General features: G+C 41.5%; 1 protein-coding gene across 1 annotated transcript in view; it reads right to left on the reverse strand.

Moving 5' to 3' along the window:
* The window catches only part of SHROOM2 (shroom family member 2), a 146,454-nt gene extending 120,079 nt beyond the window's left edge, over positions 1–26,375 (reverse strand). The window contains exon 1 of the mRNA XM_044432382.1: positions 25,944–26,375. Coding sequence (XP_044288317.1) covers positions 25,944–26,174 — 231 coding nt within the window. The 5' untranslated portion in view covers positions 26,175–26,375. The remainder of the gene's footprint in view (positions 1–25,943) is intronic.
* Positions 26,376–26,739: the final 364 nt, after the last annotated feature.

Genomic DNA, 26,739 nt, shown 5'->3' on the forward strand with positions numbered 1-26,739 from the left:
TGCAGTGCCTTTATGCAATTCATTCAAATAGGCTGCCTTTGGTCCAAAACAGGGGAGCAAGATGTTAATGAAGACCAGCTAGCATGACTTTATCAGGTCAGTACTTACTTACTTACGTTTGACGGATTGATTGATTGCCTTTATATACCACCCCAATAGCCCAGAGGGCTCTCTGGATGGTTTATAAACATTAAAACCCCACCCATCCTAAAATAAATAAATTGGCTACACCATGACTGAGTATAAAATAACATGGTTAAAATGAAATAAATAAATATACCATTAAAATTAATTAACTTTAAAATATTGGTTAAATAAAAAGGTCTTGACCTGATGCCAAAAAGCATATAATGACGGCACCAGGCGGATCTCTCTAGGGAGCGCATTCCATAGTAGCTCTGGCTTCCAGTCAATGCCCAGGCCCAATTCAAGGTGCTGGTGTTAAGCCATACACAACTTGGGGCCCAGTTATCTGAAGAACTGTCTCATCCCACATAAACATGTCCAGACTAAAGCTCATTCTCAGTAGCCCTTCTGAAGGAGCCCTTGCTAAGAGAGGTCTGGTGGATGGCTACTAGGAAGAAGGTCTTTTCTGTTGTGGCACCCCAACTATGCAATTAACTTGCCAGGATAGCTCACTTTGTGCCTGGATTAAATTCTGTCTGGTGTTTTGTGTCAGGATCTCAGTTTTCCCTAATTCATTTGAAGCAACAGTCTCTTCCCAAAACAGCACTTTATTTCCAATCAACCGCTAACAATCTAGACTCACAGCTAGACAAGTCTCTGTGAATGAACAGAGTGATTTGTTTAACCCAAGCTAGGAAAGTATACTAGCCAAGTTTTATCAATGAGAAAGGACCTAGACAACAGCTCAATAGAGCCCACCATTTATTGAACCTTATCAAGATTTAATTGTTAAACATCTGGAAGAAGAAGTGGAGAAAGATTACCATAATGCACAATCTATGTCAAGACAGGTTATTGGAAAAACCAGCTACATTCCTCCCTTGACTCAATTCAGGGATAATCTACACCACTCCAATCTACACTGCACCACTTATCAATAGCATGGCTACTTGAATCCAGTCATTTTAATCCAATTTCAAACACTTCTAATACAAAGTAACATCACAATCAGGGAATTACTGCATCTGTAGCATGGCAATTTGTCTCATTTTTAGGAACAATCAGTAGCAATTCTCTCTCCCTCTCCCTCTCTCTCTCTCTCACACACACACTACAATGTGAATTTAAAGGCAATCTGTAGCCCATTCCCAATGCATCACACTGAACTATAGGAAGAACTAAGTTAAAGTAAGTGCACACTCAGATACACTGATAATAAAACATGACAAATGTTTATTTCAGCATAGACCAAAGTGTGCCACAGCCTAGCAGAGCCATTTCAGAAATAATGGGGCAACTCATAGAACATGCAGTTGATCCAGGAAATCATTTTTATGCGCTATCAAAATATGTTGGCTTTCCAAAGCGTGTCACATGCATCAGATCTAAAATGGGAATGTATATATGTACTGGGTAGGAAGTGGGCAAATGTGCTAGTTTCAGACAAATCCAAAAGGTTTTATCTGCTCAAATTTAAGATATTTTAATATATTTAGCAGCATTGAGTCTTATTCTTCCAATTATATTGTATTAACACCCAGCTTGTGTGTTTTTGCACGTAACATCCTCACTCAACAGGTTTTCAAATCTACAATACAGCAACAAAATTCTACGGTTTTCTTCTACTGTAGGAGCACATGATTTTTGTGCACACTGATAGTTTGCAACGTGGGGGAGGGCAGCAGAGAGACTGACTATGCAGTGAGTTTCCCTGTTTTCAAAATGAAGCACAAATTCATCAGCTGAAAGGTGTAAATGTTTGTGTGCATGCACATTTAACAACCTCAGCAACATTATCCTGGTTACTTTAAGCTCCATTAATCTTAATGCAGTCCTGCAAAACAAAACATTTTCCCTTAACAGCCGGATTCTTGACCTTCTGCTATTCCGGTGTCAGAATGGGGGTTGGGGTGGAAAGGATACTGACCAATCACTTCTAAGAATTGCAGTATTAAAAACACCCCCCCCCCACACACACACACACAAAATAGCCAGGAGAAAAGACAAATCTTTCCCCCTGTAACACCACCATGGCAACAGGGCCTCTATGCACTCCTGTTTCATGCTCTCAAAACATTAGTAATTCAAATGCAAAGAAAGTGTTCTTTTTATAGTATTTGGCTGGGACAGAGACTATCAAAATATATGCGTAGAACTGGTCAAAAGAGGTAATGTTAAACCCATCCCCAAAATATTAAAAAACTGCAAAATTAAATGCAAACCAATTTGAGAAGGTTAAAATGATGAGAGATTAAAAGATTGTGCCAATTATTTTGTTTTTCTTACCATCTAACTCCAATAATGGTTCTCAAAATCACTCTTATTAAATTACTCCCCTGCTCATGCTTAGAGAAGTTCTAGATAAGCATGCAAGAAAAGCATGCATCTTTTGCTTCCAGTAATAATTAGCAGGAATCTGCTTGTATGTATTATGCATGCAGGAATACAATTGCAAAAAAGATACCAGCATACTTTCTTAGAATATTTAATGAATGAAACATTAATATAATAACAATAATTGCTTGTCCCGGTACAGTATCATCAAAAGGCGAGCCATCATTGACTCTTGAGAGCTCACATTCTGTGCCCCTTTTTTGTGAAGATTTACGTAGTACTCCTTAGTATGGGCTAACCAAAGTGGAGGAGGAGAGCGTGACAATAACATTATAATGCATGATTTCTAAAGGATTTAAGATGGCTACACAGGACAATGTCACTGGCATCAATAAAGTCAAACAGAAAATAATAATTTCTCACCACCAAAATGGGCTTATATAGGTATATTGTTATTTTATTATTGTTTACTCACTTGCGGGTTGTCGGTAGTAAAAAAAGGTAATTTACTAACATAACATTGAAAAAGTCAACAAATCTCTTGTGCTGTAAGGTCTTATTCCAGGAAGCACTTTTCTTGTTGTAAGGCCATTTTTTCTTAAAGGAATTTGTATTTTCAAAACAAATGGAAGCCATTTTCAGTTCCTTTACAGTATAGCACTTGCAAAATGTGTTTGTGCAAGTTTTGATACTAAAGTTACTTTAGAATTTAGCGGCTTCTTCTTGAGTGCTGTGTCTGGATGTCCATGACGGGGTACTTGTCACAGCTCAAGGAAGGGAAGTGTTGGCAATACGTTCAGCTTCCTCACTGGGAGAAGGGGGCGTTATGGCCTAAACGGGGTGCTCTGGAACAGCTTTGGATCTGCAGGTTCCAAAGCCCCTTCATTCCCTGAAGCTGTAGGGCTGCTCCCACTTACCCTCTCCAGAAATGGCAGCAAGCAGCTCTCCAAACTAGACCAAGGCCGTTTGTGAACCAACTGGGCTCCAGAGCCCTCCACCTGCCTACTTAGGACTCCTTTGACTTATAAAAATATGAACCACTCAAGCATTTGATTAAACAAAAGGTTGACTTAATAATCATGTTATGTTACATAATTTTGAAAACAGGCAATTAAGAAAGAGAAGAAAACTATTCTTTTTCATATTATTCATGGCACTGTCCATTCTGCTACACTTTTTCTTTTCTAAGATGCTGACATTATCTCATCTATTTACAATAAATAACCCAGTGGAAAATTTCTACTGCACTTCTACAGCAATATTCGACCTGCTTTGTACTCATAACAGAAGAGATGACTCAATATCTCAAAGGTCGATGAAAGTCATAAAGAAATAAAATCACCCAAACAGCCAAGAACGTGATGAGTTAACCTATTTGCTATGTTTCATGCACTGTGTATCATGTTTTAGTTGGCATTACAGACTATTTCCTTCCCATCCACCTCTGGTATCGCTTGATTCACTTCAGTGGCAAGCGCAATCCCTCCTGGCACCCTCGGACTAGGCCAAGGAGCCTGATATCTGTTCCAAAATCATCCCCTTCCCTCGTTGTTCCCTTGGCACAAGGAGAGATGCTGGCCGCCCACATCCTTGCCTTAGCATTCTGAGACTCTCACTCTAATGCCCACAAGCTGGTTAGAATTCTCCAGGCAAACAGAGCCTCATAAGACCCTTTTCAATGTCACTGTAAGCTGAATGGGGTTCCTTAGAGCTCCCACAAGTGAAGAATAACTTCTTAAAACCTTTTAAAGACACTGTTATTCTAAACCACAAACACACAGGCATACATATTAAATAAAAGCAAACGGTGTGTTTAACCAAAACAAAACAAATACAAATGTATTTCTTCAGTGATTTTCTATTGTATTACAGGAAAACATATCAATAATGCAATCCTAGAAAAAGTAAGCCCCACTAGTGTATACAATTTGCTATCTAGTTAAATGCTTAAATGGTACTGAGCCACTGAGATTGTTTTCTCTTATCCCACTCAAATCTTTTTGCATCCTAGACAGGACAGGAGCTTTGGCTGTTGGGCAGCATAGAAATTAATTAAACCAACTAACCAGTGCAGCAGCTGTAGGATTGATGCAACATGATCCCAAGAGCACGCACCCATCATCCTTGCAACAACATTCTGAGCTGACTGAAGCTTCCAAAGAATATTTAAAGGTAGTCCTATTTAGAACATGTTGGCTCCTTGCAACATGGAGGTAACGAAGACATGGGTTACTGTTGCCAGCTCTGTCCTCAGCTGGCCCAAGGTATTCCTGGCCCACAACCAACACCTGCTCATCCAGGTCTAAGCAGCGCCCATGAGTGCTCCCAGAATGTCAGCCTGACTCTGGTCTGTCCAAAATAAGTTGAATCTCTGTTCCAGAGTTCATCCCCTTCCTGACCTGGAGCATCTGACTGATCCTGATCAAATCTCATCCAGACCATCACCACCTCTGTGCACGGATTCCAAATGTCAATGGTTTGGTGTTCAATGAGAATTAAAAATGGAGTTGGATATCTTTCACATATTTGTGGCAACTACTCCAACCAATCCTGGGCTATGTTCCCCAGTAGTTCTATGCTGAACTGAATATGTTCAGTGATATGCAATAAAAATGATCCCTCTGATATACCATGTAAGCTGATGGCTAATGAGCTACCAGGATCCCTGCCACACCAACCTCTGGAATGAACCTTACTAGTAGTACTGGAACCACTGCAAAACAGAAATATCCTCCTAATAGCTAACAAACTGTCCAGGAAAATATCATGCATCAAATGTAAGATCGTATCAACAGAATCAAATGCCCTTGAGAGGTCCAAAAGAACCAACGAGGATGTGTTTTCCCTCTCCAATTCCCAAAGCAGTCTCAGTCTAAAGTAGCCCTAGATAATCAGTTGCATAAATGAACTCTTGGACCCTTAAAGTTATTAGGACTCACTAAAAGGTCAGTGGCAACCAAATACCAAACATCAGGATGCCTTATAATTCTTATACAGGCTGGATGTTAAGGCAAAGGAAATAAACTCTTCAAAAGGGGTGGACACACATCAGATTATCTTTGCTCTAAAAACTCTGTCATAGTCTTGTGTGATTTCACTAAAATGTGTGTGCCCTTGGATAAACCAGTGGCGCGAGTCCTTTGTGTAACAGCATGATGTAGAGTACAAAAATGCAGTCTGACCTGCATTGTCCTTTTTTCATAAAAGCACAGATTAAAGGGGTGTTCACAAGAACAGCCCACATGAACTGACAGTTGAGCTCATACCTAGTGGCTGTTCTCAGTCTAAATTTTTGGCACATGTGAAAAGGAATCCCCGTGCCCATAGCAACAGGAAGAATTCCATGGAATGTACTATTCACCATGGAATTCACTACAACACCTCACGTAATGACAGCCATCTCTTCACACAAGTTTAAAAGCAGATTAGACAAATTCATGGAGGATAAGGCCATCCATGGCTACTGGTCACAACAGCTACGAACAGTCTCCAGACTTGCATATTCTTCTTTACCATTTGCTAAGGAAACTGAGAAGGTGAGAGCAACTGCCCTCTTCTATGCTTGTGGGGTTCCCATAGGTTGGCCACTATTGGACAGAATGCCAGACCAGACAGGCATATGACAAGATGCAGCAGTTACATTCTTCTGTCCTCTGTGTGCACATGTGTGAGCGGAACTGCACCACCTTTGGTAGATTTAAGCCTTCGCTCTTAAGCACAACTATTTAGGATATCGCTAATGGGCTAAAAGATAAATGAGGCAACAGCACACTAGCTTATAACCATTTGTGCCCTCATTCCTTCCATTTCCTTGCCTCTCCAACTGTAACACCATTTCTGGATTTCATTCTTCTTCCCATTATGAATCTCGTTCTCTATATACAGCAGGAAGTGAGGAAACAAAATAGCAGACTAAGAGCACACAGCAGGGACCAATTAACTTTTATAAAGTCACCAGGAGAGTGCAATTGGAAATGCTTAAAAAAAAAAAAAACCCTGAAAAGCTTCAGGTGAGTGAGTAAGAGAGAAAGTGTCTGTACATGAGAAAAAGCACTGAATTGTTCCACTAGTGGTCTCTAAGAGCTACTTAATGAGTTACAAATTTATAAGGTATGCCATTCCTGCAGAAACCACATTATAGTGCCCATACACAGTTTATGGAGCAATATTTTACTCCAGGACTTTTTGCATATAAACACCAAGCCCTGTATATAAACACCCAGATCACTGTCTATGGGTGGAGGTCACAATCAAGACAGCAGCAGGAGCCCCTGTCCTGGCAATCCCCTTAACTAGGTGACACATCTGCAGAGTGGTCTGTGCTAGCAACTCGTATGAACCTTCCAATGACCCACGTTCCAGAAACTGGAGTGGCAGTTTATAATCCGGTGCCACTACGAAGCAGCAGTAGTCAGCATACTGGAGTGGAGGGGTGTCACAAGTCCCATCATGCACACACTATGGAGTCCTGTGCAGATGCTTAATCATGCTCATTACCACATTCTAGCAAGTACACCTTTAGTATATGCAGCATAGCCAGGAATTTGATGATTTGTGCAGTAGCCCTAATTTTCCTAATGCAAGGATAAAGACCCTATTCTCACATATAGCAGATCTGAAAGTAACTTGAGTAAAACCATGGCTAAAGAGTGTTACTGCTCTAAAAAGGTGTGGGCTCACCTATTGAAAAAGCATCCTTACACGAAGAGAACTAGCAAGTCAGGAGAGGGCCAGCCCATATAGAGAATTACTATTTCATATGCTGTTTTAAGAACCAGACTACAAGTCAAGTCTGCAAACTAAAACTGATGAGCCCACATTTTACTGTGCTTGCATTTAGTTTTGATAAAGGAACTGACCAGGACACCACGCTGGCTCATAAATTTAAGGTCTACAATTAGCTTAATGGTCCTGCCTTCCTGTTCTGAATGGCTTGCCATCATTTCCAGTATTTTTATCAGTTTCAAAAGAGGATGTATGCTCAAAGAAGCTACTTTCATGTTTGTCTAAAGATCTCAAAGTAGATACAGTTGCCAAACTCAACAGCGTAAATAACTACTTAAGGCATTTGTCAATTTTTAAAAGAATAGCCCAAATATATAGCACTGATTATGCAGTTTAGATTATGTAGCAGTCCTTGACTCAAAGCTTTCCAAAACATGGAAGAGCACCAGAAGAACAAAAACTATTAAGAAGCTGGAACAATTTTTCAAAACTGCCAGAAGATGAACATGGAGGATGTGGGACTCTTGAGTTTAAATGCCTTCTGCCCTGGTTGGAATTTCTGAGCAGACATCTGGAATCAGATGTTTCACGAAGCAAAGAATGAAATTGTTCCAGCTGCATTTATTATTTGAAACAAAAACAAAAAAATAACTGTTTTAAAATTACTTCTGTGCAGAATGTAGCATGTACCTCATTAAGTGTGAGAAACATACAGACATATTTTAGTGATTTCCGACATAAGCCACGGAAACACACTTTGCATTTGACACTATTTTACCCATGTGTACAATAATATGTAAAACTTGTGCCTTTTTACCCTGTTTGGACTCTTCCAAAGTAACTATATCAGGAGTAACCACTTCTTGGCTGGAAATTTTACTGTGGCATGGTCTATGCAGAACAGAGGGACTGCCGTTCAGAGGGACTGGTTTACTAGCTCAGCCTTCCCCTACCTGAAGTTATAGGATTTGTAGTCCAACACATCTGGAGGACACTTGACTAGGGAAGACTGCACTTGGTGATGGATGCACATTGGAGAAGGATGGCATAGTTAATTTTTATAGAGCTCACTGCTATCACCCTTATATAATAAATTCCGGTTTTGTGTCTGTGTTTGAACCAGGAAAGGTTAGACCATAATTGTAGCCCATAAACTGAATGACCGCTACAAGTACTGCCAATATCTACTTACATGAATTTCACTGCAAGGCTAAAAGAGTTACTAGAATGACAGTGGTACAAAATACTAAGATCCTACACTTAAATGAATTTACTTACAAAAATATAGGAGAAACAAGTGTATTAACAAGGCAGAGCTGCACCAGTCTACACAAAGGAAGCTCCGCCATGATCAAGTAACTGCCTGGGACACTGTGATGAAACTACAAGATTCAGCTGGTTGTGATACATCCGTCTGAAGGTCAATACATTGCATCATTTTGTTATCTCTCATATTTATCTGTCTCCTTCCTATATTCTGATTAGCAACAAAAAGTTTGCTTTTACTACATTGACTGAATATGTGTATGCATTCAAGTAGTAACTTATACCCTGTGGGAAGAAGTTGTTATTGCTCAATCACTGGTTGCAAGCTAACCTTTAATGCGGCACAAAGAAGAAAGTAGTGCAATAGTTTAAAACAGCAACAAAAGAAGGCAGGCCTTTGATCAGTGCCACTGTTCAAAATCATACTCCAACTTACAAATGATGAACAAGTTCTATGAGCCAAGTTTATTTCACTTGGCTTTGTATTATGACTATTTGGTTATATTGATCACCATATGCCATCTTTGTATAAGGTAGTCTAAAACAAGCAAAAACAGTTCGCTACTTTTTTGTTTCCTCCTTTGCCATGAATGTGATGGAGAAAGGATTCCATGCTCTGAATTGCCAGTAACTGCTAACACATAGTGCTTCAAACTGTATATACAGGAACAGGTTCAAAGGAAGTGAAGGGATGGGGGCAACAGCAAGGAAAATTACTGGAAGGATGCCAAGATCCAGAGAAGGCCTAAAAACCCACTCAGTTGCACTATCAGGGGACCGGAAAGCTGAACATTCTTTATTCCTTCTCAAGTACAGGGAGGCCTAGTTCTTCAAAGCAAGCAGGTGAGGTGGTTTGTTTTATGGTAACAACCTTCCTAGACTGTGATAAAATTTCCTCCACGCAAATGAAATGACCAAGAACTCCTTACACAGAAAAAATGTCCCGAATCCTTTCTCCTGCTGCTTTCTCTGTAAAGGGATTTGTTTTAGTTTTAAAATGATATAGTCTGGAAGGATTTACCATCCTTTAAAAGGCTTATTGGCTCTTAACTCTTGGAGACAGTCTTTAGATTGCAATTACTAGATAGGCATCCTACTCAGATTCTATGATGTTCCATTTCCCAGGAATGTAGTCAATAAACAGGTTTTCTCTTAACAGCAAGCTGAAAGCATACATGGAAGGCAGGAATAGGTAACCTAGTGCCATCTAGAAAGCTTGGTCTACAACTTCCATAAGCTACAGAAACACATCAGGTTACTTACTGCTCAAGCAAGATATTGGAAAACAGAAGCACTTCTCAACTTGAATTTCTCACTCAACCTATCACATCTCTCAACCCACCAATACATCCAAATACCACCACCTCTGACCCAGATATCCACTGCCTTCTTCCTTAACAAGTGTTGCCATAGATTTATACAATGATCCCTTTAATATACCAGCACGCTTGAGCAACTTGTTCACACACACTTCTTTATGCCCCACCCAAGAGCAGATGAGCAATGCAAGAAAGAGCTCCAGTTTCGTGTGTGACAGGAGAGTTCATTAATTACCTCCACTCCTTCTCCTATTTATGAAATCCACCTTTGTCAACAAATGCTTACATCTTTTGTTGGGAATTTTCCAAGATGACACCTTGTTTTGGATAGCACACATTTACATATACATGCTTATTTGTCATATTACAGATTCAGGTCCATTTAGATGTTTAGCTTGGCCTACTGTGTTCTTGGCAAGCTGGTATCTAACTTTTCATCTGCTACCTCCAAAACATGTTGAGTTATTGCACAGTGTACAGAAATATATACATTATGTCATGTATATATAATATATACATTATATAATTATAACATTATGTATTATATAATGTTAAATTATATGTTTATATATAAATATATAATTTAACATTAGTAAGAGTAAAGGAGCTGATCCAGACCTTTTCCAATTCTTTTCCACCTTTCACATATATTCTTCCTTTTCCATTGACTTCTATCACCTACCCTCCACATTTAAGAGATCTCGACACAGTACAGACTGGATTATGACCGAACTTTTAGTGTAGGTTGTGCCAAGAGCAAATGCCCTTATCAAACTCATGAATCATAAAGCTATGAAGAATTTATTTACTGGATTTTTAGCCTGCCCTATTAGCCACATGGCTCCCAGCAATGAATATGCTTGGAGTTGAAGCTTTAGGAAAGGGCAGAGCACACAAAAGTACCCCTTTTAAAAATAAGAATATGAGTTTTCCAATATGGAAAAGTATGCTATATTAAATCTCTAGCTTCCAGCAAAACCAGAAAGAGCTGATGTATGCAAAGAGGAGAGCAGAAGAGAGAAGCGAGTGGCATCTTTAAGAACAAGTCCTTCTGCGGCATCTAGGTTCACACAACATGACATCCTACAATGGCTTAATTTACTTGCAGGGCAACTGCATCATGGCTGACATGAAAAGGGAACTGAAGCCAGGACTTGTGAAGAACAGAGAGCCCACAAATATTGTTTTGCAGTTGTTTCTCAAACACCCTTAGGCTTCTGGATCTGCAAGACATGACAAACCATGACAAGCTAGGCACCCACAGGGTCCCATGTAAAATGGCACTTTAGTGGCCCCTGCACAAAACATGGGTAAGTTAAACAATTATGGGCTGTTGTGTCCTGAGAAACAGGTCACCGTCTTGATTGGTGCCACTATTAGTTTGGATGCAATCTTTCTGTCTGGGTGGAACCACCAGTTCCTTGCTAACTACAGTAAACAGAGGGCCAGCTTTACCTCTGTATTAGACAAACATCAGACAATGAACAGACTTGTCCTGCTATTTTTAGCCTGTGCTAGAATGATTACTTCCTATTTACCTAACAACTATCTCCTCTGTTCTAAAGCTCTTGAATTGCTGTCCAATTTCCTTGGCTATCATTCATCTCTCTCTCTGCTATAATCACCACCAACAAATTAATTATTTTCCCAGGTACAAACCTAAACCTGCAATTAATTATATTTCTTTAAGATAGGCTAGTCTAAAAGTTGCATTTAGTATTTGAACTCTACTTCAAAAGTTACTTAGATATGTCTTATAATTTAAAGATCAAATTAACTTGCAAGTAAAATATGATTCATCACTTGAAAAATAAGCACAAACACCATGACGTGAAGAGTTTGAAACACATGCATTCTCTTACTGTATATTTAACCAATGATATATTTACTGTATATCAACTGTGTGTGTTTTTAATTGCCTTAAAATACATGTACCTAAGACATTAAAGCAGGGGTCCTCAAACTTTTTCAACAGGGGGCCAGTTGAAAAGTGCCGGTGCTGGGCGTGGGCCGGAAAGGTGGTGCCAGCGGTGCGCGTGGGCTGGCGAGGGGGTGGGGGCGGTGCGTGTGCTGAGGCGAGGACGGGGCGCACAGGCGCGGTGAGGTGAGGCAAGGGGGGCACACACAGCGGCGGGCATGCAAGGCAGCGGCTTACTCGCTTGGAGATTGTTTTCTCCGAGTGAGTCTAAAATGATCTTCATGCAAGCAAGTGCCACCTCCCCGCGTACGGAGCAAGGCAGGTGGCAGCGGCGGTTTGCACGGGGAGTCTAAACCTCTAAGGTGGGCCAGATAAATGGGCACAGGCCAGATCCAGCCTGCGGGCCGTAGTTTGAGGACCCATGCATTAAAATGCATTATATTACTGTATTACACACATTATAAATGAATGTTTGTAATGCAATATTGCAAAAAAACAAAAGAAACAATTCTTAAAATAGTTTAGAACAACAAGTAGCATTAACATTAACTGATGATGCTGGAGATGGTTCTGGTGCTGGAGAGCAAGGTTTGACTGTGCCGCTGGAAAGGAGGGAGGTTACCGCTGCAGTTGCTTTCTTGGAAGTAGGCCTCAAGGACTCTTTGCACAGCCAATTGGTTTTTCTTACCATAAATGGCCTTGTAGCAGCTGAGGGCCTGGTTACAAGGCCAATACTACAGAGAACCCCAAGGAGAACTACACACCCTACATTTGCCCTGAAACACCCTGGCCTGTGTACACTCAAGCTGAGCAGAATGAAAAGCCATGAATACTTTTTCTCTAGGCAACGTGGCTACCACTGGTGATCCACTGGCTGATGAATCGCATAGTTCCCAAGAGATACGTTGCTCAGTTCCCAAGAGACAGCCTCAAGGTCATTGGTTCCATTGTTGCACTGCTCTGTCAGGAACCTAGAACCTGGCTTCCTGTAACTTGAGCCCGTTATTCTGTGCCCCGCATTCTAGGATGTCTGAGAAGATATCTTGGCCTTCCTCTTTGTGGTAACCTTCTAAGTACTTGCAGAATGCTATCATATTTATTTTTATTTATTTTATTTAAAACATTTCTATGCTGCCCCCATTGCAACAAAGCCTCGGGGTGGCTCACAACAAAAACAAATTTCCCCTCAGTCCTCTCTTCCAGAAGCTAAGTGTGCCCAGGTCCCAGTTCTTTCAATCTCTTCTCACAGGGCTTTGTTTCCAGTCCTTGGATCATCCTTGTTGCCCTCCTCCAAACTGTTTCCAGTTTGTCTGCATCTTTCTTAAACTGTGGTGTCCAGAACTAGAGGAAAAAGAGGAACTAGTACCTCCCATGAATTGAGAGTGATATTTTGATTACTACAGCCTAAAATAGCATTTGCCCTTTTGGCAGCCACATGTGCTATTTTCTTGATCAGAAGATCGGATCAGATCAAATCATATTATATTATATAAAAACCAAGCAAAGCCTACCACCCTGCAGCTTCTTGAGGTGATATCCTTAAATAACAAATTCATCTAACTTTGCTATCCTGTTTCCTATTGTATCCCGTCAGCTATACAAGCTAGAAAAATCTTGGAATCTGTTACTATAGCTTTGATAAATCATCCGTTCATAAAACATTTACAGAATATTCTCTCTCTCTCTCTCTCTCTCTCTCTCTCTCTCTCTCTCTCTCTCTCTCACACACACACACACACACACACACACACACACACACCAGTCAGTCCCCAGCCACTCATTATAGCTGCAGAAGTGACATATAGCAGCTGCTAGGAGGGAGTTAGCCCTTTTGCCTTAAGGAAAGCATCAGTTCCCAATCCCTGAAGAGTTTGCCATGATTTGTGTGGAGTGCCTCGGAGCTGCAGCAAGTAGCTTTGAAGAACCCTCGTGAGCTTATACATTCCACTGTGGGTCAGAGTTTATTACTACGGTCTATCTCAGCACTCCCCAACCAAGTGCCCTCCAGATGTTTCAGCCCATAACTCCCAGTATTCCTGACAGCAGGCTATGTTGGCTGGGGCTGATGGGACTGGACTCAGATAAATCCTTCCGGAATCCATTCCTCTAGCATCCACTGATTTCCTTTCATTCGCAGTCTGGTCCTGCAAAGACAACGGAACCAAGGGGATGCTTATGAAAGCTTGCTGAGCCCTGGCTGAACAACCCACAACCTTTCCCATCCGGTTTAGCCACCTAAGAATCAGCTGCAGGATGCGGACGAGGGGCGCTGCTAGCAGTTGTACCAGGTACCATCCTTGCTGACCAGCTCTTTGCTCTGCCCAGTGCAGCCAGTGGTAGCACCACCTGGTGTGGAAAGGTGAGCAGTCACACCAGGTCACTGTAAGCAGTCACACCAGGTGTTATTTCCAGCAACCCCAGCAGCCAACCTTCTTCCATGCCTGTTGCAGTCAGTGACAGCAATGCTGGGCCAGGAATAGGGATGCGGCCTGTGCAGCACCATGGAGCTCAATTCACCTACCAGGAACTTGGACTCAGGGCCAGTACAAAGCGGATGGGAGTCTGGGGGGCTAAGCCCAGGGAATCCAATGGATTCCCACCCAAAAACTGATTCCTTGCACATCCCTAGGTGGGAGTTTAAGTCCAAAACATCCAAAGCGCATGAGGCTGCAGAAGGAAGGCTCGGCTGTCTTGTATTAAGTCCCAAAGGTTCATGACTAACAGTAAGAGTACAAAGTGGAAAATCCTACAAGCCATATTATTATTGACTTATTTTATATTGTTAATTCATTTTATATTTTTAATGTATTATATTTTAATTGATGTTTTGTGAGCCGCCCCGAGGCTTCGGCGAATGGGGCAGCATAGAAATTTTCTAAATAAATAAATAAATAAATATTATAGTTAAGGAACCCATGAACATTATCTTCCTTGAACTACCATGCATAGCATCATGACTGAACTCAGGTGTCTTGAGAACAGTGGCAAAGAAAATGCAGCCTCGTGGGAAATTGAAGTACGAACTTTCTATTGAAAAAAACAGAAACAGATATTGGATACTGGCATGCACTGGAAAACAGACTATACATCTGACAAAGGCAATAGGGTGTAGATTCTTGAGTTATGTCAATTAAAATAAAGAGGTACTGATCCCACCACAATCACATGGGAAACTGTTGATCAGTGGCGGAGAACATGTTTCCAATGTAGCTTCAGCTGAACCAAGAAAAGAATTTCCAATTTATGATCATTAGCACACATCACTGTATATAGATACAGCTCTCAAAGGAGCATAGATTAAATTTGTTGGTTTTCATTGGATTGACATGAGTGAGGTTTAGTAGCTAATAGTGTCAGATTGGGGCTCTGGGTTCTAGTCCCCATTTGGCCTGAAGCTCACTAGATAATTTGGGATGACTGACTCTTAGTCTAACTCTAACCTCCTAGGTTTGTTGTTGTGAGGATAGATGGAAAGGAGAAGAAACTTGTAAGCCTGCTTCTTGCAAGAGGAAGAAAGACAGGATATAAAAGTAATGTGATGGTGCTATAAAAGAAAATAATAAATACATTATTTAAAAATATAAATACAATGTGTTTACAAGCATATTTGGAAAACTAAACATCCAACTGTCCATTATTTTAATATCCAATACTAGGAATTTTGCTTGTTTTAATCATGCTAAAAGTGAAAGAGATTACATCAAGAATAGTGAGAAATATTTTCAATACCACAATTATCTTAGAGGATCCATATAAACCCTGACCCTTAAGAGTTCCCTGTTGAATTAGCTGAGTCACTTCTTTCAAAATATCAAGTTTCACTTGCAGATTTCATATTCAGGTATCCACCAGACCCATTATGACTCATTTACAGTTTACTGCTAAAAGCAGTTTCACAATGTGAAAACAGATGTCTATAACAATGCATCAGAATTCTCTAGAATGCAATTATGTACTATGAATACTTCACATAATGCTATCAGGATGGTTGTTTTCATCAGATCAGCAATTCAAGATGCTTACGTGCATTTTAGCTAAACAGCTGATCTGAATTCTACTGGGCTTTCTTCTCACCCTTAAACAAAAATGAGTCTATGGGAATCCTTATACAAGTTCACTATCTTTTCAGGTGTGAAACTGAGTAACTTCTGGAAATGCTCAAACAGCGGCTCTGTGTGCAAGTGTGTGCGCTTCAGTTTTAACTGACCATGTTAGCACATCAGCATTTCAACGTATAATTTAACAGCCTCTGAAAATTAAATAAGGACCTCTGCTATGTCTCAGAAATGCTAAATTATACTGATAAAGAACATGAACATTTTAGGTGAGCTGCAGATTCAAGCAGGTTTCACTTTCAACCTCAGGGTAAGGCAGAGGTTTACTAAGCAAGAATGGTTTGCCTTTGGGAAACAATTTTAAATATGCTTGCTGTGTATGAGTGCCCCTTTACAGCTAGAGGTTTATTTAAAAAATCAGCAATACTATTTCATTTTAATGCACAGATGTGCAGGTAGGAATTACAATCTGTTTTCAAAGTATTGCTTAGAAAGCCAATACATTCTCCCCTTCTGCAATTCAGGAAAATACTTTTTTCAGTGTTAGCCCTTTTAACTAAATGGGTGTGAGAACATTTCCGAAGTCTGGCTAAGTATAAATAAGAGTCATTTTAAAAGGCAATGTAGCCCTGTGCCGCTTGCTAGCCAAGGTTTTAGGTGGCTACTCCCGTGGCAACTGCAATGGGGCTGCACGTGCTCCCTGGCCTGAGGCTCAAAGCTGTGGTTCTCCTGCCATCATGACTTTGGCTGGGATGGGGATGAGCCATGTCAGTGGGAAGGCTGCCAGGACCTGTCAGGGTTGCTCTAGGCCTGGCGCTCAATGGCATTCACAGAGCCAGGTTGCCAACTAGGTCACACACCTGAAGAATCACCAAGAGGACACTGCACTTGAATGTGCAGTCCAAGTGAGTTGTAGACTAAATCAGCCTTCCACAACCTGGTGACTTTCAGGCATTTGGACCACAATGCCCAGAATTCCCATCCAGCAGGCCCACTGACTGGGAATTCTGGGTGTTGCAGTCCAAATGTGTCTGGGAGGCTGAGCTAAATGTATGGAGCCAAATACAGAAACCTGAAGAGAAAGAGCAAGAGATAAGAAAATGACAAAAGGTATTAATGGTTCCACAAAACAAGAACCCAGCCAGAACAGAACAAAGGGCCATCAAGTCCCACTGATTACCACAGTAGCCAACCTGATGACTATGGGAGCAAATTAGTCCTGTTGCTGCTCCATGGCCGACGGCAGTCCAAGGAATAATGCCGCTGATTCTCAAGAAACTACAAAGCCACTCCATCTCTAGCAACCACGTCTCTAGGAGAGAGGATCTCTATCTCCTTAACCAATTTTCTCCAACCCCTTTTTAAGCACCTACATTGGAGACCACTGCACATTTCGTCTCACCTTGGTCTTGCACCATCATCTTTGTCAGAAAAGCTCTAGATTCTAGTATTATGGGAACCAGGAAGGCAGAAAAAAACCCCTGCCTATTTCCTCTACATCATTTATTTATTTTATTATTTATGAAAAGCTTTTATATACCATCCTATTATACAAGATATCATGCATAATATCATACATGGATATCCTCTTATAGCCCCTTCCTCACTTTCTCTCATAAACTGAAAAATGCCAAGCACTGCAGGCTTTATCAGGAAGCTGCTCCAAACCCCTGATCACTTTGGGGGGTGTTTTCTGCATCTTAGCCAGAATGGTATTGCTTATCACAACTGTAGCAGCCACAGATTTTGAGCCAAGGGATTACATTGCTAGGCGTCATTTTAAAACCTTCCCTGAAAATCTACAACACGGCCACTGCACATGGGGTTGATGTTCTCACTGAACCGTCCATCATGATCCAGAGATCTCTGTGCTGGTCAATTATTGCCAGCCCTGAGCCCATCCATATGTGTATGTGATGCCAGGAATCCATGCAGCACCGTACAGTTATGCTGAACTATATTTACCCTTTTTGTTGCCCATTAACCCATTTTGTAAAGATCCTTCTGGAGCTCTAAACAACCCATTTCATGCTCACCATCCAGAATAATTTCTGATCATCTCAGAATTTTATCTTTAACACAGCCTTCTACCATACCACGAGCAGATCTTAAGCTAAACATTTTCAGGGTTTTCTTAAAAAATTTATTAACACATTAGCCGCTTTCCAGTCTTCTGGTAGATAAAATAATTTTAATATTAAGTAATATGTCCGTTTCACATTTAATGCTGTCAGACTTGTAGATTTATTAGCAAGACCTGAATGTCATCTCTTGGCACCATCATTTTTGTCTACACTTTTCAGACTGATCTCTTGAAAAGTCAGTTCAGTTCAGAAACAGGGTTATCTGCCTATATCTTCCAAAGTGAAGACAAATACAAATAATTCATTCTCTTCTGTTAGTCTTTCATTCTCCTTTGGCACAATTTTAGCACCCTCATCTTTCCTGCTTTAAAATCCAAGATCAAACTGTCATTTCCCTCTTAGGATGTAACAAACCCTGAAAGTTTTCTATAGTGGCATGATGGCTAATGCAAGAGGGAATGAGAGAAGAACAGCACAAGGCTCAGTCTTCTTTTTTTTTTTTTTAAGGAGTACGTTTTATATCCAAGAACGTTATGTCTCAACTAGGCCACTGTCTGGGAGGTCAGTAATGTCAGAGGTTCACTGACATGCTGAAGTCTCTCTGCTCAGAAAACCACAGGCAAATGCTGCCCAGAGCAGCTTTCATTACAACACTTCTGAAAAAGATGGAGAGGATTACCTAGGTGCAGAACTAGGGAGACTTCGCTGGCTATACTCAGCAAGAGAAGAATGCTTCCTGAACTCCTGTTTGAATGCCAGTAGCCCAGTTTCACAGCATGACATTACTACTTGTGGTTTTAATAGCTTACACAATTCATAGAAATCCTTATTTCTCAGGCATCTTTAAACAGTGTTTAGATTCACCCGTTGCCTATACAGGGAAAATACATGGAAAATTAAGTTTATGACTCCAAAAGTTGTTGACTAGAATACCACAGGGGAACCTTGCATAAAATGAATCAGAATTCTATGTGTCTATTTTCCTTCGTCAACCCTCATATATTTTGAGTACTTGCTTTTGCAGAATTAGCGGGGGAAAGTTCATTGACCAAGGATCATGCCTCAGCATTCAAATAGCTTAGGTTGTTTGTGCCTGTTTCTTGAGCCAGGCTTTTTTGGCAAGATGACAAGTTAAATTATTACCTAAAGCAGAGGCTTTCAACCAGCGGGTGCTAGGCTCACTCTAATCCCTGGAAGGTTTAAACTAGCTACTACTTGCCAATCAACGAGATACAAGAAGAGAATGAGAGGGAAAAAAGGTGGCACCAATTATTCTTCCATTCTCCTTCCTTTACAATGGGGAAAAAGACAAAATTAGGGAGGTCACTTGTCATATTCTGTGTTTAAAATCTCCTCTTCCGGGGAATCAAGAAGGGTTGATGTTGCCTTTGAATTTTTTTCAGGATCGATCATCCTCTTGCCAATGACATATCCAGGGTATAATAGGTGGCCTTTTTTGCCTTTTTAACCTAAGCATTTTTTCCACTAGATCAGCAGTTCTCAAACAGTTTCAGTCATGGAACTGAAGCCATTTTTTCCCCACGGAACCCTAAATCTATCCCTGATTTTTATTAAGCACTGTAAACCTACAACATTCTCCCTTCTTTTATCTGCTCCTATTGCCTGAGCACTTTGCATAATGCAGTCGGTTTGGAAATAAAGAGAAAACATTTTAAATATAACAAATGAATAAAACGATTACATGGTAACATCCCAAATGAGTTGTATTATTCCCAACACTACACAAAAACGTCCTAGGAGCCAAATGACATGATACATTTTATTTGCTGCTTGGACACCAACTGACAATCAAAAAGTTGACCTTGTGTGGTTTCATTTTACAATTCATTTTAAATTTCATTTTTGAGATCTTTTGCGGAACCTCTATGAGACTGTTGCAGATCTCCAGGGTTCTGCAGAACACAGTTTGGGAAGTGCTGCACTAGACCATGAGATCCCTTTTGAGGGCACCGTTGAATTTTGAGAGCAGCATGCAGAGCTATGACAATATACAGCTTGGACACTTGAGCACACAACAAGTCACACCGCACAATTACACAGTGTGGCTTGTTTGCCCTGGGGCTTGTGAGCCATTTCACCCCCTCCTCCCCACTTGGTCTTTGGCAGTTGTTCCAGAGGAAACCAGTGTCTCGCCCGCATCATTGAGAGCAGCTCCATCACTTCCACCTGCATCTAAGTAGGGTTTTTGCCTGCCATTGTGGCCTGCTGAAAGGGCTGGCTGGCGGCAGCAGGAGAGGCTACCTGGTCTGCCACAGGTGGTAAACAGCAGGTGGGGAAGTTCAGTTCACAAGCAATCCCTCTCTGCCAAAATCCAAGTGACAATCTTCTGGCACCCCTCTGCACAAGATTTAGTGAAAGGTAGCTCTCCTGCCCACTGCTGAAATTGCCGTATGATCATAGCAGGAGGCACCTTCTACAAGGCCTCCTTGAGCCTGGGGAAGACAGAGCAAGATATGGCCATGCTATCCCCCCACCTGCCAACTTGGTTGCCCTCTAGTTGCAGGGCTGAGCAGAGGGGCACATGTTGCTGAGCCTCCTCCAGCGAGTCACAAAAAGCATTTCCTAGAAAGAAAACTATTGAGAATAAATGAAAGGTTCAAAGGAAGAAATCAGAAAGCGGAATAACCAGGTTGCTATCCACACTTTTTAAAAAGCTACCTATGCATTCTATCAGCACTAACGAGGTACCCGCTGGTCAACAAAGGTATTAAATAGCCAGCACTGCTGCAAGCCGAAAGAAAAACCTTGATCACGTACATGGGTTTTGCTTTATTTTAAAATATGCTGTTCAGCTGTGCTAGACAAGTGTTGGAAATCTTACAGTCCAATCCTATCTCATTTTAGGATAGTGAGTTCAACAGGGCTTCCTTGTAAGCAGCTATACATAGGAGTACAACTACAGCCTCCAAAATCCCACTAAAAACAAAAAACAAGTTATTCATATCTGAAGTAGAAGTAACAAAATCAGGCTGGGAGTTTCAATGATATCTGCATCACTTCTCGCAGACAGCAATCCGTGGCCTTGACAGCCGCATTCAACGCTGGAGTCACAACAGTGGCAGGTGTGCTATCTGAGTAGCAAGCGATATTTGCTCCAAGAACGAAACCTAGCATATACTCGCACATACACTACTCTGAAGATAAGATACAACCAAGACAGAAGGGCAAACTCATGTGATGTTGAGTTTGCATGCAGCAAAAGGTAACAGCTGTGCATTCTACTGGTAAACAGAGTGTCTGAAAAGGCCCTCAGTGTCTACATAAACAGAAAGGAGTCAAGTGAGCTTTGCCACTTAGTTATGGGTTATGTTGCCCTATTATTATTGGGTTTTAACGATGTGACTCTGGCTTGACCTTGTACCAAACCTCTGTAACGTTTTCCACACCCAACATTCCAATGCCAAAACGCAGCTCATACATAAGCCATTGCAGGGTGTGCTTACTGAATGTTCCCTGAATTCTGAATTTCTTGAACTCTCCCTAACATGTAATCATTTGCTGACTTCTCATGTGCAAGATAAATGCTCCAAAAATCAAGGAGTGTGAAAAGGTAACCCTCCCTTTTCTCCCCTAACACCCCTTCATTCCTCTAAAGGCAAACTTACTTCTCCTGCAGAATGAAAAACACTGATTAGGCTCTATTTAAAACTACTCATGGGACTTAGTTAAAAGATTTCTGTTTAAATCCTCTGAAAATGGTCTGACAAGTACCTGTTAAGATTCTAGCTCTACTGAATGCTGAGTTGAGAAAGAACTGCAAAGAGAAGAAAGAAACTGGGGATAAGGAGAAGCAAAGGGAATTTGCCTGATGGAGCCCCTAACAAGGTGGCTCTTAACTATTTAAGAGCCAAGAATTCAGGAAGCAAAAAAGAAAATATCTTTCTAGCCCCTCGCCCTGGGTCAAGAGGCCTAGAGAGCACTGCTGATTCCGTGTTCCAGGTTACTTAGACCTCTTAACAAGACTGGTCATCTCAAGGACTTGGAATACACTGCAATATTTTGTTGCAGATACTGCTTGCTTATATTCTTTTACAGCAACTGCAAGCATTACTATCTCGACACAGGCATGACTTGTTCTTCCATCCCCATGAGCTGCTTCTTGGAGAAGTAAGGCTGCATGGTTACAAAATTTGTCCCATGGGGCAAATGGAGAAAGTGCAGTTTTCTGGGTCTAGAGAATGTGTTGTGCTTCGGGGCCTGGGGGAAAAACAGACGGCATGCTTTGCAGGTGTTCTAGAGCTTTCCGGTCCTGCCTCATGTTCCCACTGGCTCCTAATGATCCACAACCGTGACTGAGCCAAAGGAGGGGGCAGCCTTGCCGAGAGAGCAATTTGAAAAAAATACAAGGTAAATAGTTGCCCTCAAACACATAATACAAATATTCACACGAAACAACGTCTATGGAAATACTGGAAAGTGGGTGAATGTCAAATATTCCAGACTGCAGATCAGATATGTGCCTTAGAGAATGGCAGGTTTGACTAATGATGCAATGTTCTGCTGGTCTACTCAGAAGTAAATGCTATTGCATTCAATGAGGCTAAATCGCAGGTAAATAAATGCAGGACAGCAGCCAAAATCAGTTGCACTTAAGTCTCCTTTGAAACAATGTTGTTAAGTTCCACTGATTTCAATGGAAACTAACACATCTGGTTTAATTATGATTGAACCCCATAACCTCAAGTAATGTGGCATTACATTCTTCACCATCACAGGCACATAATACAAATTCAACACAAATACATAACTTGTTTCCTGCGCTTTGAACAACAAAACATTGGCAAAAGCTTCAGAGCATGACACCTGGATTTTGTCTTTATAGGATACAATCTAGGGATTCCTACATTTCCCAGAATTGCAACACAGAGCAGTCCGTTTTAGCATCTTCCCTGTCTCAGCAGCACAAAAAACAAGAAACAGTGTGCAGCCCATTACCATGTGCTCCCCTGTTGCCTGGGTCCACTTGGGAAGCTAATGAGGAAGAGAAATGTTGAGCATCCTTCCACACCTAATAATAATAGAGATGAAAGATTACAGAGTAGTTACATGTACCCTCTGATCACTAGTGGAGGATTATCTGTATTCAGTCACAGATGATCTCTTACCAGGCCCTGACATACCAGATAGGTAAATCAAAAGGTTAGGTTCAATTCTGTGGAACAGCAACATTAGGCCAATATTGAAACATATGCCAGATTGTGTGGTGAGTAGTAGATTAAGGGGTAAAACTATACCAAGTCTAAGCAAATGGATGCTCAATGAATATTCCTCCGTATAAAATCATCATTGTCTCCAACAGATTTAGGCTGCAATAGTATTCATGTGAGCAAGTTTCCCTGAATCAAAGGAGGCTCTTGTATGCATGAGATTCTCACTGTTAGCCTAACTTTTTCCCGCATGTGTTAGTTTTACATCTATATGATAGGGTTAAGGAGAATTAAATACAAGATTTCATTCTGTGAATATATTCAACTTTAGACTGCCAGCAACAAACTCCCATTCATTCCCAAGCTCTTGAGAGAAGTGTTTTTGTTTTTCTGTTTTTCTCTTGTTTTTAATGTAGTGAAACACACAAATGTTTTCTTTGCCCCAAAACAAAGCAGGCTCACACAGTGCAACCTGGGTTTGCAGAAGTTTGGTGAATTGTTGAAAAAGTTGAGCATTTAAGTAATGCATGTTAAACACCAAAAGATTCAGCTGACTCCAATCCCACAGGAATTATTTAATATTTTACTAGAACCCTAAGGTCCACCAATCAGAAACAAACAATGGGCCAGGGGGAAAACAGCCAGGCATAAAATAGTGCTTTGAGTAGAACAACTGCAACCCATCAGCCATATTCCGAGATAACCTGCACATACAAACATGCAAGTTACTGTAGATCATATATTCTAAGAGAAAGCTTTGCATGAGCCATTCATAGTCATATTTTACAAGTGAGGATCACTAAGCTGAGAAGAAGCGATTAGCATTAAGACAACCATGGCAGAATCTTCTTTGATTTCTGTTACTTTTCATTTATTTCCAGAATCTATAGACTGCTTTCCAAACAATAATCAAAGCAGGTAACACATTACTTATTTCATTCCTATCCTTCAGCAGCTGAAACTCTACAATTGTCCATAAAACAGACAATACAACGAAACACCATATTTTCCAAAATGTACAAATTGAAAAGCAAATTAAAGGCAGTTAAAACAAGATAACTGTCAACAAAATGCAATAGTAAAATACAACAATAAACTTCAAAATAATGAATAAAACTAATCAGCAACCAAAACTACCCATTGGGAATCCCTTCTCAATTCACTGTGAAATACCCAGAGATCAAAATCTGTCCATCCTTGCTGTAAGGCATGAAGATTTGTGACCTGTAGGGTACTGTGGAAATGGAGAGTTAATGCTAGTTTGGTCCCCCCCCCTTCCCTTTTCCCTATTCTGCAGGCATCGGTGACCTCCAACATGTAAACAGATATTCGTCTCCAATCACACATGATACTGTGTGCAGCTCCTGCGAGATGGTTAAGCAATGCAAATTTCTCTGACCAAACACAGCTATAGCATCGGAATACTCACCTGCAACAATGAAATAAGCAACAATCTATAAAGGGATGTTTAAAAAACTCCTAGCTTTCTGCCTTTTCTTTCCCAATCAGGAAATAGACCACAACAACTGAAAACTCCAGAAATGCATATTATGTGCAGTTTAAAGCACTGCTTATAGTCCAAACTTCAGTTAACTGTTGTTCATTCAGCACAGGTGCAAAACAAAGAAAGAAGAAATAACAGTGAAGAAAGATGCTGTACTATGCAGAGAAAAATAAGGAAACCATCCCACTTCTACAAGGAACAAGTTTTTACCTTTTTATTAGAGCAACCTATGTGCACCTTTGGGAAAACCTAAAGCTGGCAAATTCGATCCATTGATTCTTCTTCCCTAACACACCCCATCCATCCTTTTGTATTCATAATCAATAAGTAACAAAGTGCAATGATTCTGTGTACTACACAGTCCAAATTGGCAACTTCATCATGCATTACAGATGTTATTTTACATGAACAGGATTCTGGAGGGAAGCTCATCCCTATATATGCTTAACACAAAAATATACACCCCACTGTCAAATGAGATTTACTCCCTTGATTGGAGGCTTATGTTTCCATCTGTGTTTAGCTGAAGTCACCTTAAAATCAACACAACTGTGGAGTTCTTATGGCTGGATTATAAAACTGAGACTGTGATGAATCATAAATGATACCGTTATCATTAAGGTCTCTAACATGGTGCCCATGAGTACCAATGCACCTATAAACACCGCTCTTGGCACTCATCTGACACCTTCTCTCTCCTGGTTGTTATTTAACATGTTTCTAATTGTTTTTCTTTTATGGGGGGAGTGGTTTGGTGTGCAGCAAAGTGTTTGACCCCTCGAACACCATCTTTCCAAGGGGTCAAAAGCAGCACCCAACTATCACAGTCGCTTTGCTTCAACAAATTAGTTTTAAGATACTACCAGTTTGCCTTCTGGAAATTCAATCTTTTGTGCTTGGCTGTATCCACTATGTTAGCTATTTAATGATTGGGCAAGCCTCTCCAACGTGGCCATTTTGTGAGAGTGCCCACCAAAGCCTCCCCAAATTCCCAGGTACCCAAAAGGTTTGGGGTCCCTCTAGCTAACTATCGCACTGCCAAGGGGTGGAAGTAAAATGCCTCCCTTTTCTTGCACTTTCCACTCTACCCCTCCAAAAAACAAAAGAAACCCGCAGCTCACGAGCACTTTCAAGCGCTGGAAGGCGTGCCAGCAATTGCAGTTGAGTAGCTAGAGTAGTCGCTCCGAAGGAACTAAATCGAACGAAAAAGAACTCAAACACGGCCAACAACTTCACCGGGGTGAATCGAAGCAGCTGCTACTCAAGCCTGCCTCAAAAAAAGCCACTTGCATGGCCGTGAAATTGTTGAACCAGCCTTCGGCAGGGCAGAAATTCTGATAGCAGGGCTATCGCCTTATTCCCCGCTCAGATCGTACATAAACAAAAGGAGCAGAAAGGCCCTCGCGCACCCCCCGCACACATCCGCGCATGCTGGGCGCCTTACCTTGGTGATGATGAGGGGCTCCCCGTGCTCTCTTCCTCCCTTTAACGTGAATCCCCAGGGAGCTCCGCCAGTCAATTGTACTTCCACCAGCTTGTACAGCTCACCTCCTCTCTGCTCCCCCATCACCAGCAGCGGCTGCTGGGGGTGCCCCTGATCCAGGAAGACGGGATTCAGCCTGGGATCTTTGTCCGGAAACCTCTCCGGGCCGCCGCGGAGCTCCACGTTCTCCATGGTTGCCTGCAACTGCCCCGGCTGCTTCCTAGTTTGAGCCAGCGTGCCGCTGACCTAGGAACCGCATACCTAACAACAGTTTGCAGCCTGTTCTCGGGAGGAGGGCAGGGGGTTGTAACCCCCTTGCACACCCAAGCTCCTCCTCTCTCCTCCTCCCGCTCCAGATCCCGTTTTATTTGAAACAGAAGACAAAACCAGAGAAGGAACCCGGGCCGCCTGGCGAAACATAAGGAAGCTGCCGCTACGGAAAGGCTCGGGCTAGGTGCGAGCGGGCGGATCAAGCCTCGGGAATGCATTCACGCGACGGGGGTTTGCCTGCTGGGTGGGAGGGACGGAGGAGCGGGGCTGACTTTGATATAGTCAAGTTGTTGAAAGGGCCCCAACAGGAGCCGTTGTTGCTCCGGTTTGTCCCAAATGAAGTAAAAAATAGGGGGCGAGAAGATAGGGCGGGGGAGGACGCCCAGAAGTGCTTGCAACTTTCCCCCCAAATTGATCGGTTTCGTTTGGGAGATCTGCGGGCGGAGAACGCGAAGCTCCAAACTAGCAAAGGGGCCGAGTTGAAACA

The sequence above is a fragment of the Varanus komodoensis genome, unplaced genomic scaffold, assembly GCF_004798865.1.
Source record: "Varanus komodoensis strain SLA01 unplaced genomic scaffold, ASM479886v1 scaffold1, whole genome shotgun sequence".
NCBI classification, from domain to species: domain Eukaryota; kingdom Metazoa; phylum Chordata; class Lepidosauria; order Squamata; family Varanidae; genus Varanus; species Varanus komodoensis.